The sequence below is a fragment of the Leopardus geoffroyi genome, chromosome C2, assembly GCF_018350155.1.
Source record: "Leopardus geoffroyi isolate Oge1 chromosome C2, O.geoffroyi_Oge1_pat1.0, whole genome shotgun sequence".
In the NCBI taxonomy this organism is placed as follows: domain Eukaryota; kingdom Metazoa; phylum Chordata; class Mammalia; order Carnivora; family Felidae; genus Leopardus; species Leopardus geoffroyi.
Genome location: NC_059333.1, coordinates 132789741 through 132810756, shown reverse-complemented (window position 1 = coordinate 132810756; position 21016 = coordinate 132789741). Strand labels below are relative to the sequence as shown.

The 21016-nt window shown below is 48.2% G+C and overlaps 2 protein-coding genes across 3 annotated transcripts in view; one reads left to right on the top strand and one right to left on the bottom strand.

The window, feature by feature from the left end:
* Positions 1-16179, top strand: part of SH3BP5 (SH3 domain binding protein 5) — a 77219-nt gene extending 61040 nt beyond the window's left edge. The window contains exons 5-9 of the mRNA XM_045503678.1: positions 7614-7744; positions 9984-10026; positions 10717-10936; positions 13940-14200; positions 14692-16179. Of these exons, the coding sequence (XP_045359634.1) occupies positions 7614-7744; positions 9984-10026; positions 10717-10936; positions 13940-14200; positions 14692-14894 (858 nt within the window). The 3' untranslated portion in view covers positions 14895-16179. The remainder of the gene's footprint in view (positions 1-7613; positions 7745-9983; positions 10027-10716; positions 10937-13939; positions 14201-14691) is intronic.
* A 1937-nt stretch (positions 16180-18116) lies between these two features.
* The window catches only part of CAPN7 (calpain 7), a 42418-nt gene continuing 39518 nt past the window's right edge, over positions 18117-21016 (bottom strand). For both annotated transcript variants that reach the window (XM_045503676.1, XM_045503675.1), the window contains 2 exons: positions 19300-19392; positions 18117-19207 (listed from right to left, as the gene is read on the bottom strand). In XM_045503676.1, coding sequence (XP_045359632.1) covers positions 19063-19207; positions 19300-19392 — 238 coding nt within the window. In that variant the 3' untranslated portion in view covers positions 18117-19062. The remainder of the gene's footprint in view (positions 19208-19299; positions 19393-21016) is intronic.

The window sequence follows — 21016 nt, the reverse complement described above, 5'->3', positions numbered from 1 at the left end:
CTTCCCAGAGGGACCAAGTTGTTTTCCGGGGTCTCTTCCCGCTAAGTTCCAGGGGAATGGTTGAATTTAGAATCCAAGGTGGAAAACCTTGATTAACGGCCCCAAACCACGTAGGGCCTGGACTGTGTGTGTGTGTGTGTGTGTATGCGTGCCCGCACGTGTCTATAACGTTGGTGGGAGGGTGGGGGCCATGGTAGATGAAACCAGAATCCAGTGGCCACTCCGGCTTGGCCTTTGGGCTCGGCTAGGATTCGAGGAGGCAGCACGGGAGCAGGAAGTGGGCTGTGCATGATCTTGACCCCAATTTGACTCCTAGGTTTTGTAGCCATTATTGTTCAGGTGCTAAATCCGAACATGACCTGCGCTCTGACCACACTTCTCAGAATTGAGACAGCTGCCCGGTTCAGCAGGACTTGATACCTTCACCTAACTCCACTGGGTTTTCTAGGAGTCGCACCGAGTGTTCTCGATACCCCCCGCACCCCCAGGGTGACTTGGCTTGCCGCAGGGTGGGTGGGTGAGCGAGCTGACATGTGGCTTTGGAGGCTGCAGTTAAGGCCTTAGACGGAGGGGTGATGGAGAGGAGGCAGTGGGGGAGGGTAGCCGCAACTCCCCCTGGCCTTGCCGCCTGTGGGGCTAGGAAAGTCAGGAGTTGGTGCCACAGCCTCTCCTTTTTCAATGTCACCTGCCACAGTTCAAGTCCCAGGGGATCTGATAATTAAAGATGGCCTTGTGCTTCCCTAAATAGAAAGCCTGACATGCAAATAAATGACTTCCAGTCAAATCAGCGTCGACTGTACTGCCTCCCTCTGAAGCCTGAGATACGGGCCTGGCTTTGTGTGGCTTTGGGCCTCCTGCCCCCTCGTGGACATGATGCCCAGAGAGCCAGACACAGGCCGAGCTAGCTTTTCTGGGTCAGCCCGTCAAAAACCCAAGTAGAAGTTGGAAATCTTGGAAGTTTACAAGCCACAGGCTGACAGATGTGGAAAGGACCAAAACAAAAAGAAGGGAGGTGGCAGGGGGTGGGGGGGGGGGTGGCTCAGTCAGTTAAGCGTTTGACTTCGGCTCAGGTCATGATCTTGCGGTTTGTGAGTTCCGGCCCCGTGTCGGGCTTCTGCTGTCAGCGTGGAGTCCACTTTGGATCCTCTGTCCCCCTCTCCCTGCCCCTCCCCCTCTTGTTCTTTCTCTCTCTCTCTCAAAACATAAACACTTAAGAAAAAAAAGGGGGGTAGCTTCTTCCAAGAAATTAGCGAAAGAGCCGTTTCCTTTTTGCCCTCCCTCCCCCCCCCCAACTGGAGCTCAAAATCAGCCTTAATAAAATCATTTCAGAAGCTATTTAATCTGTTCTTTAGAAAGGAACAAATCATGTGTATGCTTAAAACAACAACAACAAAAGCATATATTTTGTAAGTCCCAGGGCCCTAGCATGGATGGTGAGCAGCTGGTCAAGGAGAGGTGTCCCCAGGACCTCTGCGTTGCACAGCTCTTGGGAGCACCGTTTATGCCATCGTCTTTGAGAACGATGCTTCTTGGGGTTGGGCAGTGCATAACTTGTGGGGCTAAGAAGGCAGTGAGGTCACACGGGCTCCTAAGGGCCTGGGAAGGGTCATCTGATGGGTGCCCTCCCTGAGGCCACTGGAGGTTTCTAGGCGGTGGGGATGACTACTGCAGATTAGCAGGTGCTCCGGGATTTCCCCCCGGAGCCGCCATTCTGTTTTCCCAGGTTCCTTCACGGTTGCACAGGTTTGAACCACTGAGAGAGAAGGAAAGTTCGAAACTGAAACCAGCAAGAGACAAGGCTCTGGTGGCAGAGCCTTCCCCAACCAAGGCCCTGCGTTGCTGAGAACCTTAACCTGGAACGGGGCATGCGGAATTTGATGGGGGTGGGGTGCAGACCCTCGCTTTCGGCCTGGCTGTGGGTCTCCGTCTGGATTTAGCACTTCACGAAGTGGGGCTCGTGTCGCCTGCTCCCCAGACCTCATGGGGCTGGCACACCCAACCTGCTGCATGCTGGGTGGTGAGGACAGTGACGAGTGCAGACTGTTTCCTGCCTTGTCTGACTTCCGGATGCTCCAGGAAGCCCATTCCTTCAGAGGGAGCTAGCTTTATCTCACCCTCTTCTTCCGAGGAAAGTGCCACTTAATGGTCTAGTCAGAGATCCAGAGCTCAGAAAGGTCCGCCGTCTTGAGAAAGTGGCAGTGGTTTGGGCTGCGTGATTCCCTCACCCCAGGCAATTGGAGAAATGCTGGAGTGAGCGCCCTTGTTCCTTGCCCAAGCCCATCAGTGTGTCCCCTTTGCTCCCTTTAGACTTCTTATGGTGACGTGGGGCAGCCACACCCTGAAGCCATGGCTGAAGCCAGCATTCTAAGAGACCCTAAGCAATGCCAGGAATCCCAGTTTCTCTGTTAGGCCACATGTAATGCCAGACAGGGACAAAGGGACAGTTCTCCACTCGGTGTTGGGGTCAAGGAGGGCCTTAAAAGCCACAGTGGGTGAGGCAGCGTGGCTGAGCAGGCCATACCTGTACGTAAGTGGCTTTCCAGAGGACACACGGCCTACGGTCCCTGCTGCTCACCACTTGGGGCCTTGGGCAGCAGAGGCCCCTACAGCCTCGGCCATTTTGGCCTTGAAACAGCCTTTTTGGGAAGGGGATAGCTTCTCATCAAGTGGGAGAGGAGGCCCAGCATCTGAGGGGAGAGGAATTGGCTTTTCTTTAAAAAAAAAAAAAAAAAAAAAAAATTTTTTTTTAATGTTTATTTTTGAGAGAGAGTGTGAGTGGGGCAGGGGCAGAGAAAGAGGGAGACACAGAATCTAAAGCAGGCTCCAGGCTCCGAGCTGTCAGCACAGTGCCCGACGCGGGGCTTGAACCCGCAAACTGTGAGATCATGACCTGAGCCGAAGTCGGACGCTCAACCGACTGAGCCACCCCGGCGCCCCAGAATTGGCTTTTCTGATTGGTATCTGTTGAAAGAGAGCAGATCGGGGAAGGGGCTGTGACTTGGAAATGGGGAGGCATTAACTGTGGGTGAGCAGGCAGCAGGTGGCCTCCGGGGAGGAAAGGGCACAGGGCCAGCGTCTCACCCCAGGTCTGGGTGCGTGGAGACTGCCTGGCAGCGGGGATCCAAGGCCTGGGGTGGCACACGCGGAGCCGGTGAGGCCAGCTGCCCTGGGCTGCCTCCTGCACGGTGGTGAGAAGCCATCTCCGCGGGCCCCCTCGCCCAGGGAGGCAGCAGAATCAGAAAACAGTGAGGAGCTGACTGAGGTTCTGAGAACCCGCAACCGCCCTCCCTGGGAGGACCCTGATCTTGGCTCTGGGATGTCAGGGGTGGTGGAGAGAGGGTGGAATGCTTTGGGGCTTGAAGAGGAGTTGAGAAAGGGGGAACGCGAGGCCACGAGGAGCCAGGCCAGGTAGAGGTCTTCTGGCCGGTGCGGGTGGTTCTGCAGGCGTGGGGCCAGGGGGAGGCTGGGCCCAGTGCAGCTGGCACACCAGCTCGGTGCCCATCGGGATCCGGGCAGGACGGCCGCAGCTGTTTGAGCAGCTGTGTGCTGCTGTGAGCAAGGTCCCTCGGACCGTTGGGACCCAGCTGCCTGCCTGCCCTGGGCTTTCAGGAGGGGGCCAGTCGGGCACTCCCGGACCCCACGCTTCTCTCTGTCCTGCTGACCTAGGAGGAGGGGCAGAGACCTGTGTCTTTCCCCGGATCCTGAGCACAGGCAGCTGCTGGCCCGCATGCTCTCCCCAGGGCCCCCTGCCCGCTTGCCTGCCCATGCCTATCCTGGAGCGGACCCTTCGGCCCTGGTTCTAGCCACTCGGGGCGACCAGGCCCCAAGCCTTGCTGTTGGGCCCCGGTGGATGGTCGGTTCTTAAGCATTTGGGACAGACCCTGAGATGGACACACCCAGAAGTGGACACAGCCAGAGGGTCACCTCCAGGACTGGGTCCTCTCTGGGGAGAGAGTTCTCAGCTACCCCGAGGGAGTCCAAGACTGTTCCTGTTGAACAGTTCCTTCCTTCCGGAGCCTTCCAGCTCCAGGAGAGGAGGTGGGAAGCCCAGCACTGCCTATCTTCCTTTGTTGAGTCCTCACGCACATCCCAGTGGGGGTGGCAGATGGGGCTTGGGGGACGTGTGCGAGGCAGGGGAGGGCTGTCCGTGCTGACCCCATTTCAGCCAGCCCTGCTTCCTCCCTTCGTAGCCTTGACCCCAGCTGCCCGCCCTGAAGACCTCTCTCGAGTGCCCCCTCCGAACTGCCGTGGCCGTCCTGACAGCCCAGACCCCCTGCTGCCTTGAACGGAGGCCGCTGCTGCCGGGCAGATCTATCCCTGCTGGGCTGTCAGCCCGAGGTTTGGTCTGCGGCGTGCCCCGTGCGCACGGCAGGTGCGTGAGCGCCGTGTGTGGCTCCAAATTGAGTGGGAAGGTGGCAAAAACGCAAGAGCACGGCGCAGACGTGGGGGCAGCTCTGTGCAGAGGTTAGAGTCAGGACCCAATAGCTATCGATCCCAGGCTCGGAGGAGGGCAGGGGTGGCCCCGGGAGGCCCAGGGTGATGGCGGTGTGCACCCCAGTTCTGAGTTGCACCTGCCCATTGGGTTGCTCGGCCCGGCTCGTGACTGCCCTGGGGCGCCGAGGGACTTAGTTGTTGCTTTATTTCGTGGCTCGCCCTGTTTCCTGTGGCTTCAGCCTTCCTAGCGGAGCCCCGTTCCCGTGCTGCCCTGCCCTCTCTTTCCCCGCCATTGCAGGCCTCTCGTGCCTGATGCTGGGCTTCAGATGGGGGTGCTTCTTGGTTATCCTGCAGCCAAGGCAACATGCATGGTGTCTTTCTCCCTGGAGGTGGAAGGAGGAGTTCGGGGTGTTGAGGGTCTCCTCCAGGAGCTGGGGGTTGTTTTTCTGTGGGAGTGCAGATCGGGATGGGATACGGCAGACATGGCCTGGTAGGGGTGAAGCGGGGGACCGTGACACGTCTCTTCCTCAGTCTTCACTGGCTCCAAGTCCTCGGAGCTTTCTGAGTGTTTAATTTCAGACAGACTTGGCTTCTTTTTGTAGACTAGGGGCTGAGATAGACGAGGGCCTGTGTGCAGCTGGTGTGGATCCTGCTTCTGGTGGGGACCCTTCTTGTTCTGTAGCCACAAATCACAGCTTTTGTGAATCGGTCTATTTAAAATGCTTTCGCCCGCTCCTTGAAGGGAACCCTGTATCGCCTCCTGTTGTAATGGGACAGTTCTCCACCAGTACGAGTCTTCATCTGCCTGATAAACTTGGGGTTTGCGCTTTCATGAAGGTTACACCGGTAAATCCTTAGCACTTACCATTTAAGACGAGGCTGAAGAGTTACTGCGGTTTCCCTAAGTGGCCAAGTTTTTGTGCACTTCGTTTCAAAATTGTGAAATCTTTGGTGTTTGAAGCCAAGGGAAAGGGGTTTCTTAGCCCCTTGGGCTTGGTTGAGAAGTCATTTTAGGGAGCATATCCCCTCCTGCCCGCTTAGCTCAGTTCCTCATACTTCCCTGCTTGGACGTGGTTTTAATTCTGTTGTTTAAAAGTATCTCAAGCATTGAAGCCTTTTGCTAAGGTATGTATATTTTTAAAAAAGAAAAGCGTAACTGGTAAATATAAAGTGTTCAAAATTTTAACTCTCTCATTGAGGACACTAATGAGATGTTACAGTTATTTCAAAGGAGAATTACACACACACACACACACGCACACACACACACACACACATACCAGGAATGCTGAAATGAATTTACAAACATACGAAATTGGTCAATATTTACGGGCAATCAATAATCAGATCCATCTCTACCGGGACATAATTCATCTTCATTTCTAGGGAGAAGAATCATTTGTATTACTATTGGTTTCTACAATGTGTACAGGGTTGTAAAATACCTCCGAGACCATAAAACCCAGGATAACCTGGAAGGGTACACTAGACAGGACACCCAGTAGTTTTTTTATGCTCATTTGAGTCTTTCATAATTTTTTCTGACACTTTAAACAATCTTTTTTTTTTTTTTTTTTTTTTTTTTTTATTAATTTGAGAGAGACAGAGTGAGTGAGCACGAGCAGGGTAAGGGCAGAGAGAGAGGGGCGGGGTGGACAGAGAGAATTCCAAGTAGGCTCCACACTGTCAGCACAAAGCCGGATGCGGGGCTCGAACTCATGGACTGTGAGGTCATGACCTGAGCCAAAATCAAGAATCGGACACTTAGCTGAGCCACGCAGGCGCCCCTAAAATCCTTCTCATGAGTAAGTGCATAAACAAACGCTCTCAGGGCTGCCTGGCTATTGACTGGAGGGGATGGTAGGGCGTCAGCAGCCTCGAGTTAAAGGCATGGTGGTGCCTCCCTAAAGTTGTCCTGCTGGGGTCTGAGGGAGTGGACCCGTGACCTGAGGGCCCTCTGGGCTCCACTCTGATGCTCTTCAAGTAAAAATAAGTATGGGCCTGTAGCCTGACCTCGCCCCTGCCTCCAGTTGACTTTATTTATTTTTAATTTTTTAAGTTAAAAATTGTTTAAGGATTTATTTTTGAGAGAGAGTGAGCGTGAGCGAGCATGAGTGGGAGAGGGGCAGAAAGAGAAGGAGACACAGAATCCGAAGCAGGCTCCAGGCTCTGAGCCGTCAGCACAGAGCCCGATGTGGGGCTCAAACCCACGAACCATGAGATCATGACCTGGGTCAAAGTCGGTAGCTTTACTGACTGAGCCACCCAGCCAACCGGTTGACTTTATAACACGTGTGTGAGCTCTAACAGGAAGATGGGATAGAACTGGTGAGCTGGGCCTGTGGCCTCAGCTGCCTTTGTTTCCTTCATCCTCTCTCCTCAAGGCAGGCCTCCTTCTGATGCTTTTCTTTCGGTAAGAACTAACATTTCCATGTGTTAGGGAATGTGCTTTCAGCCTCCTTGTTTTTGGCCATCAACGGCTCCTGATTGTTGGTTTTAAAACTCATTTTTATCAACAGGCGCAACACAATGTTTCCTCCAGAATTTCCTGCCAGGATGCTGACTGGGTCTCCTCCTGGTCACGAATGTCTGTGAACCTCAAACTCTTGATATGAATGACTTGGTACTAATTTGTTTAAATGTTAACGTTTGACTCTTCTGGATCCTGGGTTCTGGTGTGTCCGTTGGCTAATGCAGGATATTTGGGAAAGGGCCAACAAGCTGAGATTGCGATTGCCTTGCTATTCTGATGCGGTCATGCCTGGTTGTGCTAGGCGTGACCGTCCCTTGACGTCTCTGCCGGTGCTGTTGGCCCATTTGCGAGCCCGTCAGCCCCTGTCCCGAGGCAGGAGCCCAGGAGTCCATGGTGGCTACTTAGTGCCAGGAGGGAGGAGCAGGAGAAAGTGGACATCGGTTGACTCACAGAATGTTTCAGTTTTCTCTGATTTTTCTTTCTCCTTGTTTTCTTTCTCAGTCATTGCCACAGCCAGTTTTGGCTGTTTAATCTCACCTGATAAGACTTTGCCGGAACAGATCGATGAGAAAAGTGATCCTCTCCTGTTTGGAATTTAGTTTAATCTTAATCCACTAAATCCCTCGAGGAATATTTTTAAAAAACGATATAAGTAATACCCCAACAGGGGACAGTCTGGTCAGCTGACATCTGCTGTTGTTTGAAGGTCATGGAGGCGGAGCAGACCAAGACGCGGAGCGAGCTGGTGCACAAGGAGACCGCGGCCAGGTACAACGCGGCCATGGGCCGCATGCGGCAGCTGGAGAAGAAACTCAAGAGAGCCATCAACAAGTCCAAGTGAGTCTGGCCACGTGGGTCCCCGGCGCTGTGTGTGATTGTCCTCCTCGTGCAGCTTCTTCTCCTTTCGTGTTCTCAGGGACCCGCCTCATCAGAGCCTCCCGCCCCGGGCTGTGTCTGCCCCCCAAGTTCTGTATAACCCCCAGAGGCAGGAAGTGCTGCTCCAGGCACGACCGACCCAGGAGACAAAGAAAAAGCAATTTCAGAAGCAAACTATTGCATGGTTCATTGGCTGGTGCTTGGGGCTGGCCTTTGGGAAACCCTGATTGTGCCCTTGGCTCTGGGGCAGCCAGTGTGGATGAGCCCTGTCCTTCATTTTACCTGTCAGCATCCTGGGGAGGAGCTGTGTGGACCAAGAGCTGATGAGACGACTCAAGACTCGTTTTGATGGGGGTTTTTGCAAACTTTTTTCACTATTCCTCCTATATATTTTTATTTTTAATTTTTATTATTGTTAACTTTTATTTTTTTAATTTACATCCAAGTTTGCATATAGTGCAACAATGATTTCAGGAGAAGATTCCCTTATGTCCTTTACCCATTTAGCCCATCCCCCACACCCATTCCCTCCAATAACCCTCTGTTTGTTCTCCATATTTAAGAGTCTCTTATGTTTTTGTCCCCCTCCCTGTTTTTATATTATTTTTGCTTTCCTTCCCTTATGTTCATCTGTTTTGTCTCTTAAAGTCGTCATATGAGTGAAGTCATATGATATTTGTCTTTCTCTAACTGACTTATTTCGCTTAGCGTAATACCCCCTAGTTCCATCCACGTAGTTGCAAATGGCAAGATTTCATTCTTTTTGATTGCCGAGTAATACTCCATTGTATATACATACCACATCTTCTTTATCCATTCATCCATTGAGGGACATTTGGGCTCTTTCCATACTTTGGCTATTGTTGATTGTGCTGCTATAAACATGGGGGTGCATGTGTCCCTTCGAAACAGTACAACTGTATCCCATGGATAAATGCCTGGTAGTGCAGTTGCTGGGTCGTAGGGTCGTTCTATTTTTAGTTTTTTGAGGAACCTCCATACTGTTTTCCCGAGTAGCTGCACCAGCTTGCATTCCCAGTAGCAGTGCAAAAGAGATCCTCTTTCTCCGCATCCTCCCCAACCTCTGTTGTTGCCTGAGTTGTTAATGTGAGCCATTCTGACAGGTGTGAGGTGGTATCTCATGTGGTTTGGATTTGTATTTCCCTGATGATGAGTGATGTGGAGCATTTTCTCATGTCGGTTGGCCATCTGGATGTCTTCTGTGGAGAAGTGTCTATTCATGTCTTTAGCCCATTTCTTCACTGGATTTTTTTTTTGGGGGTGGGGGAGGTTGTTGAGTTTGATGCGTTCTTTATAGATTTCGGATACTAACCCTTTATCTGATATGTCGTTTGCAAATATCTTCTCCCATTCCGTCAGTTGCCTTTTAGTTTTGCCTCCTATATATTTTTAAATAGTAATCATCTTGGGGACATTCTCCCTGCTTCATTCACAGTTGCTGGGTCTCCAAGCAAAAGAGCTTCATAGCAGGTGAACAGCTGGAGAAAAAAGCTCTGGTCTACTCTTAATGCTCAGACACCCAAGTTCCTAAAAAGAGCCAGGGTCTTTTGACCCAGAGCCAGAGGACTAGTAGAATGTTGGCATTTGTCCTCTCTCTTGCCCATGACCTGGCCAGGTCTGCGGACCATCTGATACCTCCGGTCCTGGACAGAATTCAAGAGGACCAGTCTGAGACCCCCTCATTTCGGTGAGGGAGGGATGGCACTTTTCCCTTCCCCCAGTGACCTCAGCAGAGAAGGGAATGTGTTGAGGCAGTCCCCTCCCCCGCCCCATCTAGCCTTCATTCTCGGGGGTGCTGACGTCCTCCTTAGGAGAGGAGATCCGGGCTGCCTCAGCCGCCGGGCACACCCTGTGTGGCCCTGAACAGCCTCCTAGAGAGGAAAGCGAGCCAGGGTTCAAAGGCTCAGGATAAGCGTTCCCATGTGTGGGTTTCACAGATCTCGAGGCGGGCCTTCTGTCAGCTCAGCCCCGGGTGAGTCCAGCAGCAGTGACTGGCTCATGTATCTCCCTGGCTCCAGAGCTGGGTGCGTTCTCTTCATCTGATGGCCTTGTCAGGGTTTGCTAAATCTTGGGTGGGTGGCCTGCCAGCCATAGCTAATGCCTCTCATCCGCCCTGTGCTGTCTACTGTGGCCATCGTATTCTGTTACTCTTAACGGTTTTCCTTTGTGTCTTCCACAGGCCTTATTTTGAACTCAAGGCAAAGTACTACGTGCAGCTTGAGGTAGGTGTGGCCTTCTCTGGCTTTGTCGTTGATGGGATTTTTCTGCCCTCGAAGTCCCACTTTTGTGGTAGCAGAGCTTTCAAATGGCGCATTTGCCACAAGAGGAGGGTGGGGAGAGACATGTCCTTGACTGAGCGTTCAGTCCTCGAAATGGTCTTCGTCCGGTCTTCAGGGAGTGGCCTCTGAGGTCCTGTAAATCTGCCGTTCAGCCGCTTGCTGTGTTGTGCTGGGGTGGTGGCTCTCAGTGGCTCCGGGGGCCGGGGGCCTCAGCATCCCCGTGGAGGTGCGGATTCCTGAGCCCCGCCCCAGGTCCACCAAATTAGAAACTGCAGGTGGAGCCCAGCCGGCCGAGTTTTAAAAAGGCCTCCAGGGGATTCAGATGCAAACTCCAGGGTGAAAAACCACAGTACAAGGGCTGGAATGTGTGTTTGCCACCCACTGATGTTTCTCCGATGGGGTTTATTCTGCCAGCGGTAGTTTCTGGTTATTGGCTTGAGTTTGTCACCCGGATGGGAGCTGGGGCTGGCGTGTGGAGAGCCGGATAAGAGAAAATCAGCTCAGCAGTCGTGTCTCGGGGAAGTCGGGGGAGTGGAGTGAGTGCTGGGCAGAGAGTGTGCTTGAACCTTGACCTCGATCCCGAGGCCGGTAGGGGTTGCCTCCACTTACTGAGCCTTCTGTTCTCCTGACCAGCAACTGAAGAAGACCGTGGACGACCTGCAGGCCAAACTGGCTCTGGCGAAAGGCGAGTACAAGACGGCCCTGAAGAACCTGGAGATGATCTCGGACGAGATCCACGAGCGGCGGCGCTCCAGCGCCATGGGGCCTCGGGGCTGCGGTGTGGGGGCCGAGGGCAGCAGCACGTCTGTGGAGGACCTGTCGGGGAGCAAGCCTGAGCCAGACGCCGTTTCGGGTGAGCTGGGGGCTCGTGTGCGCCTGGGAGATGACGCAGCTTGTGTGGTCTCCTTCCGGGCCCGTCTCGCCGATCGTGGAAGGGCCTGAGAGTTGGGCACGCCTCAGGGCTCCTTCTGGTGGCTTCCCACATCTTGTGGAACACTGTGTTCATCAGGGTGCTACTGAGTGTTCCTCGGAGTCAGGATTCTGTGGTGCCTAAGTTCAGAAAATGTTACTCTTTCACCCCTGACGTTCGGAGTACCTATCAGAACATTCAGGGCTCTGAGAAGTACTGCAGGAAAGAGGAGTTGCCTATGAATAGGGACCGTGCAATCAGATTTGATTCAAATCCTGGCTTCCCCGTAGTACATGATGTGGGCAAGGGCTTAGCTATGTCTGTTTCTTTACCTGTAAAATGGGGACTATGAGTGTCTGCTACCCACTGTGTAGACGGAGGCTGGCACCCAGTAAGCAGTCTGAGAACGGTGGTTCTCACTGGTGTCTAACTGTGGAGACCTTTTTTCCCCAGGGCCACTCCTTGGGAAACTGATACAGAGGTTTGCTGTGCCCCTCCCCCCATTTTTTTTCATCATGATAAATGTACTCTTTAATCCCCATCCCCCCCCCCCCCCTCTGGTAACCATCAGTTCTCTATAGTGGAGTCTGTTTCTTGGTTTGGCTCTCTCTCTTTTGTTTTTTTTTTTTCCATTGCTTATTTGTTTTGTTTCTTAAATTCCACGTACGACTGAAATCATATGGTCTGACGTCGTTTGCGTAGTATTATATTCTCGACCTCCATCCACGTTGCGAGGGGCAAGATTTCAGTACTCCATTGCATGTGTGTGTGCATCTTCTTTGTCCATTCATCCGTCCATGGATGCCTGGGCTCTTTCTACAATTTGGCTATTGTTGATAATGCCGTAAATATCAGGGTGCGTGTATCTGTTCAAATCCCCATTTCTGTGTCCTTTGGGTAAACACCTAGTAGTACAATTGCTGGACCATAGGGTAGTTCTATTTTTAACCTTTTGAGGAAGCTCTATACTGTTTTCCACGGTGGCTGCACCAGTTTATAGTCCCACCAGCAGTGCGCTTTTTCTCCTCCTTCCCAACACTTGTTTCTTGAGTTTTTGATTTTAGCCCTTCTGACATGTACGAGGCGGTATTTCATTGTCCTTTTGATTTGCATTTCCCTGATGGCGAATGACGTTGAGCGTCTTTTCGTGGGTCTGTTGGCCATCTGTGTGTTTTCTTTGGAGAAATGTCTGTTCATGTCTTCTGCCCATTTTTAAAATGGATTATTTGTCTGTTGGGTGTTGAGTTGTATCAGTTCTTCATTTTTGGATACTAACCCTTTATCAGATATGTGATTTGCAGGTATCTTCCCCCATTCATTAGGTTGCCATTTAGTTTTGTTGATAGTTTCTTTCGTTGTGCAGAAGCTTTAATTTTGAAGTAAACCCAATAGCTTATTTTTGCTTTTATTTTCCTTGCCTCAGGAGACCTATCTAGAAAAATGTTGCTATGGCCAATGTCAGACATTAGTGCCTGTGGTCTCTTCTAGTATTTTTATGGTTTCAGATCTCACGTGTAGGTCTTGAGTCCATTTTGTGTTTATTTTTGTGTATGGTGTAAGAAAATGGTCCAGTTTTCCCTGTGTGAATTAAGAAAACCTTTCCAGATTGTCTTTGAACACTGTCTTTCCTTGTCTGTGGAATCCTTCCTCTTGGTGCTCTCCAAAGTTTTCCTTCCTCAGGAATTTTTAAATTCAGTCAACAAATGTTTAAATGCCAGCCCCAAAGGAAGGTAAACTAAAATTTGAGGGTCAGTGATGTGTGAGGTACTCTAATACTCATCCTTTCATATGGAGAGGAAGATGAAGCTCAGAGAGGTTAAGTAACCTGACCAAGACTACACAGCAAGTAGCGGAGGCAGGATCTGAATTCAGATAGGAGCCTGTTTTCTGTCCTCAGCGTTACAGTACTTCTTGTTTATGGTAGTCCTCTAGGGGACGCTACCGAGGCTGTTTTTAAAGATGAGCGAGGAGGGAAGACGAGTAGAACACGAAAGCTCTAATAAGCAGGCTCGTGTGCAGGCTGAGGGGAAAACAGTTAAAGGCTGAAGTGGCTTTCTTTTTTTTTTAAATTTTTTTTTTCAACGTTTATTTATTTTTGGGACAGAGAGAGACAGAGCATGAACGGGGGAGGGGCAGAGAGAGAGGGAGACACAGAATCGGAAACAGGCTCCAGGCTCTGAGCCATCAGCCCAGAGCCCGACGCGGGGCTCGAACTCACGGACCGCGAGATCGTGACCTGGCTGAAGTCGGACGCTTAACCGACTGCGCCACCCAGGCGCCCCTGAAGTGGCTTTCAAACCACAAGAATGACCTGTCCTCTGGGCCTTGGTTATTCTGATCCACAAAACGAGTGAGGCGCCAGCCACAGAGCATTCATTGTAAAGGAATTTTATCCTTTGGCAGCAAATGGTGACCCAGCTAGTTAGGCCCCGAGTGTGTCTTTTATGCACGTTCCCTGGAAGATCACAAAACCCCAACAGACACTCCTCACGGGACTGTCTCTTCTAGCAGCTCCTGCTTCTACCGTGTGGAAGATGAAAGCTGCCAAGTCTGACTGGCTTTGTTCAGTACGCGTCACACGGCGCCAGCTGCCTTCCCGCGTCCATGTGGCTCTGTGCGGGGACCCGGGGTGGAGAGAAGCCCCTGATCTGTGGCTGAATTCATCTTCCACCTTTAGGTCGTGTCTTCAGGTAGCAGACGCTGACTTCCAGGGCAGGAGCTAGAAAGTTGTTGCAAGGACACGGACTACCCATGGGATCCAGCCACTTCCCTTCAAGTTGTTTTATAGTCCGGTCACGCAGGCTCGGGCGGGTGCGCGCGGCCGCAAGGATTGTGCAGGCCCCTGGCCGTGTGGCGCTGCTGGCCAGCAGGGGCCACTTCTGGAGGTGTTGAGGGAACCAGGCGGCTGTCGGGCAGAGCCCTGACCGGTGTTCTCTCTCATCCTAGTGGCCTCCGAGGCCTTTGAAGACGACAGCTGCAGCAACTTTGTGTCTGAAGACGACTCGGAAACCCAGTCTGTGTCCAGCTTCAGTTCAGGACCAGCGAGCCCGTCTGAGATGCCCGACCAATTCCCTGCGGTTGTAAGGCCTGGCAGCCTGGATCTGCCCAGCCCCGTGTCTCTGTCAGAGTTTGGGATGATGTTCCCGGTGCTGGGCCCTCGCAGCGAATGCAGCGGGGCCTCCTCCCCGGAATGTGAGGTAGAACGAGGTGAGTTACCGCGCTCTCGCCGGTAGTGCCCGTGCCAGACGACTCACTGCCTGGGTGGCCAGACCCCTGCACCGTTCTAGACCTCTGCCAGCTCTCAGGACCCCCGGCGCTGTGGTACGGGGCCCTGTGAATGTGCTGTTACGCAGTCGGTATCGATCCCTGAGACGCCAGCTGCCGTCCTGGGGGCTCCCGGCTCTGCTCCTGAGCTCTTCTTCAGAGTGCACGTTGGGTTCTGGGTCTGTCATCATAGCCGTCCCCTTGACGAACATAGGCCAGAGAGGTTTGTTTTCCAGCTGTTAGATGAATGTGACAGATCATCTCTAAAGCTAAGGAACATATAAGATGCCTTGAGCAGTAATCCCACGATGGAGATCGCTCTGTGACAGGCACGGCTGGGCAGCGCTGGGAGATCCCAGAGGGCGGAGTTGGCTCGGGCCCAGGTGACTCTTAGCACTGTCAGTACTCACTCAATAATCTTTGCGTTTCTGTAGGAGACAGGGCAGAAGGGGCAGAGAATAAAACAAGCGACAAAGCCAACAACAATCGAGGTCTCGGCAACAGCAGTGGCAAGAGCCAAAGCAGCAGCGCCCGCGAGGGCCAGGCCTTGGAGAACAGGATGAAGCAGCTCTCCCTCCAGTGCTCAAAGGGAAGAGACGGGATTATTGCTGACATAAAAACGGTGCAGATTGGCTGACCCATCCGAAGCCCGGGCCCAAGGGCATATCCGTATTTATACATGGAGCTGTATGGAGAACATTGTGCCAATTATCATTTAATACATGCCAAATCTTAAGCGTTTACTCTACACTGCACTAATGAAGTTGTGACCGTGAGGGCTGAAGAGTTTTCTTCTGGGAAAGAGCTCCTGGGCTGGTTTGTTTTTCAGAGCAGAGGCGTTGTTGCGGTGGACTGTGACCAGGGTCACAGCCTTTGTGGAATATTACCTGTGACCGTGTTGTGGAAGCAATAACTAGTTCCTGTGAAAGAACCAGAGCCAGGAAAGGGACTGGGAAGCTGAGCCAACCTGGGGTCAACAGCTTGCTCCTCTTTCCTTTCTCTTACCCTCAATTTGGGAAAATGGGAGATGTTCTCTCCTTTACATCCCAGGGGACCTAAATGAAAAAACACAAGAACAAAACTCACATCTTCAGAAAACACCTTTTTGACCCAGCAAAGGCTTAAAAAAAAAAAAAAAAAAAAAAAATCCAAGAACACGATTCCTTTTCACCACCTCTGGTATTTGGAAGGGGCTTTTAAAAAAGCATATAAGCTGGGATACCCATTAGAACCATTTTCTATAAAGGTTACCACGAACTGCACTTTTTGGGGTGGGAAAGGTGAATGCCAACGTGGGGATGGGAGGGATGGAGAGTAGCAGGGACATACCATAGAAGGTGATTTGTGGCTGTGGGAGAGAAGAGTCTGTAGCATAAACCTTGTCCTGCCAGCCAAGGGACTTGATTCTTAAGAGAAGTGCATGTGAAGAATGGTTGCCATTGTTATATCTAGATTGACAAGGTGTCAATTCCTCTGTAGGTTGTGACTGTAAACATAAATTATTTAAGGGTTATGCTGCATTAGTATTTCTTAGAGGGAATTGTTCCTTAAAGATAGGAAAGGGAGTAGGCATGTGTTGGCACAGGCTGTTAAATAGAAGCAATGAAGTCTGTTATGCTAATAGTAGTAAGTGTTAAGATTGCTTTTCTTTAATGTTTTCACGGTTACACGTATTTAGAGCACTGTATTTTATTTGTCCTTTTTTGTTAAGAAAAGTTAGCATTTCTAAAAGGAAAAAAAAAAGCAAACCCATTTCAAGTTGTCTGTGAATTCTGACACAGCTTGTCTATTTTAGTCATTTGTAAATCTCTTCATACTATAGTGTTTTCTTTTTTAATGACTGATCCAGTATCCTAATTCCAAGGTTATTTTGTACTTGTCTTAATTCCTTGAGTGTAATAAAAATGGCTTCAGAAAATGTTTACCTTTCTGTGTCTTCAAAGAACAAACCCCGATGTTGCCTAAATCTTCCATTCTAAGCAGCCTGCTTCAAGGAGGGGCATGGAACGCAGTGACCATCGGTCCTCATTTCCAGTTAAGGTCCTGGGTCCTAATAATTGAAGTCCCGATTACCAAGGTTTGAGTTAGAATTCTACTTTGGCTGCTACTAAAGCTGAGCGGTAAGGAGACATGGCATCGGGGAAAAGTAGACAAGGTGATGGTGTTGGAGGAATGCGTCTCAGTCGGCTGCGCTGGAGTCTCCTGGGAAGCTTAAAAACTCCCTGGTCTTAACCCTAGAGACCAGTATTATTAATTTGGGGTATACTTGGGTCCTGAGCTTTTAAAAGCTCCCCCAGGTGATTGTCATGTGCCTCTAGCTGAGGATCTGTTTTCTGTGTTGGTCCAGCCACACCTGGTCTGCTATGTCTGTACCACCATGCGTGGAGCTCTATTATAGAATTCAATAGTGTATTGCTCATGTGTAGGCCTCTATTAGAATTTTGAAGGCAGGGATTCGGTCTTATTTCATTTTCCACCCTGTACGATATACAGTAAAATCTTGGATTGTGGTAACTTGTTCTGTGAATGTTCTGCAAGACGAGCAAAGATTTCTAATTTTAAGTTGATACACGAGCCAGGTCTTGCAATAGTAGTATGTGATGCTGAATGTCACATGATCACAACTTAGCCAGCGGTGGTTCGTTCTCTCTGTGGGATTGTGGGTGATCGTCCCCCGTGCTCAGTCTCAGGCCATAGTGTTCGGCAGAAATCAATGATTTTTCAGAATGTTGGGAAGTGCCTATAACTGGCCCTAGTGTATTTTTTGCCACTTCAAAGCACCTACGGACAGTCCTTTGCTTTTCCATACAAGAGTAAACTTAGGAATGCTTTGCTTCATTCTAGGTCAGGCTGCCTGCGGATGTAGAACCTTTCTTTATTGCCAGTAACATTAAATACAGTATATGACAAGTTTATTAATACTGTAGTCCATATCCGTGCGAGCACATACAATGGCCCGAATGCGGAAAAAGGTTGAAAAGAAAAGCAGTAAGGCGGAGGAGATCATTACGGCGGAAGTTAAGTCATCGAGAAGTTAGGAGCAAGGTATGCAAGTGGCCGAAATTGCAAGATTTTATAAGAAGTCTACATCTGCGTCTCGTCTGCTAAGAGGAATCCCTCACTTCAAATGAAATTAGGGACTTGTGTAAAATGTGGAAAACAGTGCAAAATTTTGTAGAAAAGCACCACTCGAATAAGGCTGTAGCAGTGTGAGCCATGAATCTGTTTAACGACAACACAATGTCACATTTCCACGATATCCTCAAAAGGAGACAAAAGCAAATGTCATTGGATAGGTTGTTAAAGTCACACAAAAAGAAAAAGTTTCCATTGAGCCGATAGCCGTGATTCCATTACAGGGAAAGTCATCCTACACAATCACCCTCCTCTCTCGTCTCCGTCACACCAGCCACGAAGGTTTTCAAAGGTAAGTGCAGATTTTCTTCTTTATATTTTGTATTATATTACAGTGTTATAATCATTTTTATACGAATTTATTTGGGTTGTGGAATGAATCAACTGAGTTTCCATTATTTCTTATGGAGAAATTCACTTTGATGTACAAGTGCTTTGGATTACAAGCATGTTTCTGGAATGAATTATGCTTGCAAACGAAGGTTTTACTGTATTGAATACAAAAGGTTCCAGTCATGTGTTTAAAATACACTTCACACTACAAATTTTTCTTTTTAAAGGGCTACAGAAAATTAATCCATCTAAAATTGAAAGCACAAAATAGTTACCAAAGTAGAAATCACTGTTCTGAATATGAAACAGATTTGTTGAAGTATAAATTTTCATTTAGATGGAACGTACTAGATGAAGTCCTTTAATAATTTCTCTAGGTTAAACTATGCAGTTTCCATAAGTATAAAGATTTTATTTCAATTAAAGGAAGTAGAAATACAAAATAAGTTGTGATAATTACAAAGCAGAGACAATGAAAAATTCCACCTTATTTTCAGATGTTTAAAAACTTGAGCATCATTCTGCTCTGATGGATTTTTATGTAAACTGGGAATTTATACACGGCAGTAGTACCTTGGCAGTTGCTCTAAATGCAACCACAGTTACCATATATTAAATTTTCCACTGTATTTTCTTCAGTGTCACCATAAGAGCAGTTTTTAAGATTATTACCTTCAGTCAGCCTGATAAAAAATAAGCATTCCAATAATGAATTTATCTCAGTTCTCTTCACATGAATTAATGGGAGACAGGTACCTAAATTCAACAACCTTCATTGTTAACTAAGTTAAAATATTTCTTAAAGCTTTATTCTTTCATAACATCTGGGCCACAAACACTGAAAGTCATAGTACAGAATTAAAATCTGTTATGGCGACATGATTCATTTGGTAATTCATTGCCCAAGATGTAGAGTCACAACACAAGCAAGTTTAACTTACGGCATGCTTTGCCAAAAGACAAATATAAATATTTCGGGATCTATGTCAGCCTACTGTTCCACCATGTGAGCGGGTATGTCCTGTTGCTATCTGGTCACAGCTCTTTCAGCAAAGGCATCTCACAGTGCGGAGTCTAACCTTTAATCATCAGCACGTGCTTTTATAAGATGTGGCCCCTCAATGCAAACCAACTCCTTGTACACACAAAACCGTGGAACTAGGACCTCTAAGTGATTTAGGGTAATTCTGACTACATACATGTCTAAACACTGTGACCCAAGCACCAGATCCCACTGTGACATTTTTAGAGATTTAATTCTGTTCTGAGGGTTTCTGTCTTCATTCGAAGAGTTGATGTTCGGTAAGTATAAAATCCAGTAAATGCTGAAATCTGCATCATTGAAGTTGTGTTGTCTTGATGGGGATAACACTATTGAAGTCCAAGAAAAAAGGTCCTTCTTGTTTAGGCAAAAAAGTACTAGGAATGATATTGTAGATCCCGGCAGGTATATTTTCTAATTCCAGGTAGCAAAACCCACACCTGTATGCAAGGAAAATGAGAACAAAGTTTACAGAAGATGAAGCCACAGAAAGTAAAGTACAAATTAGATGCAATCAAAATGCCAACATTACCTATAGTCACCACTAGATTTCCTCTGAAAGCCATGGGGACCAGGGTCTCCCACCATGGAAACTGTTACAACCTCAAATCCAACACTATATTGCCTGCCAACAACAACAACAAAAACCAATTATTGTTATTAAGTAGTATCAAACACATACCTAAAAATAAAGTACAGATATACTATTAAATCAAGCATATGCTTTCTAAAGCTTTAGGAGCAGGCAACACTCTGAAATGCATACTATTTTTACTCTTAATTATACAAAATACCATTTATATTTTTAAATTGAAGGTATGGAGATTAATATTAAACTTACTTTAGAAGAAACTATTTTTACCACAGGCTCTCAAGAGAATACTGTGGAATTTCAGTGGTAAAATACTGTCTTTGTATGCAGAAAAAGTGGAAGGAGAGGGAAAGCCCTGAAATAAAACCTAAATTTATAAAAGTAATAAGCATATAGTAAACATGACATTCTAAATCAGTAAAGACAGGATTAAGAGGGTGATGAAGTGACGAATTTAGGGAAAAAAAAAACCCTGTCAAATTGTATTCACACCAAATATACATTCTATGTGGATATTAACAGTAAACCATAAAAGAACTAGAAAAATGTAAAAATTTGATATTGGGGTGAGATTTCCTGCCCATAGCAAAATAAACCAGAAAAGACAGGTCTGATTACTTTAAAATGGAAATTTTTCTCTATGCAAAAAAAACAAAACAAAACACAATCTGGGAAAAATATTTGCAAATATGTGCTACAGATCCTTATTCATGCTTACAATTCAGAAAAACACGACAATTCCAAGAGAAAAATGGGCAAAAGACATGAATAGGCAAAGGAAAAAATACACACTGTCAAACACTTTTACTCTATTGACGAATACAAAAGGGCAACTAAATACATTATTTCACCTATCAAACTGTAGAAAAATAGCTTAACCACATCTAAAGGATTGAGTTTTTGAAGTAGTTTGTAAAAAAGGCAAAAATTGTTTTATTTAGAAATATGTACTGTTCTTATTCTGTGTGCTTTAAACCTTTTTAAGTTGAAAAAAACGGGCGCCTGGGTGGCTCAGTCGGTTAAGCGTTCGACTTCAGCTCAGGTCACCATCTCGTGGTCTGTGAGTTCGAGCCCTGCGTCAGGCTCTGGGCTGATGGCTCAGAGCCTGGAGCCTGCTTCCAATTCTGTGTCTCCCTCTCTCTCTCTGCCCCTCCCCCGTTCATGCTCTGTCTCTGTCTCAAAAATAAACATTAAAAAAAAAAAAATTAAAAGAAAAAACAGAACACAACGTACACAGAATAACCTAAATAACCTATAAATGAATACACATACGGGTTGCCACTACCTAAATCAATACAACCCTCTCTGCACCACAGAAGTCCCTGTATGCTCCTTTCCTTACAAATCCCGTCCCCATAAAGCAAACATTTAACACTTCCTTGCTTTTTTAAAAAAAAGTTTGGTTGACATATCAATTTCAGGAATACAACATAGTGATTCGACAGTTCTCTACGTCATGCTCACCAGGGTAATTGTAGTCACCACATAACAATATTATTGACCGTATTCTCTATGTTGTACTTTTCATCCTTCTGACTTCTAACTGGAAGTTTGTGCCTCTGAATCCCCTTCACCTGTCTCACCCAATCTCCAACCTCCTCCTTTCTTGCTTTTATACAGTTTGATAACCTAAGTGTGCATCTTTAGATAATAGTTT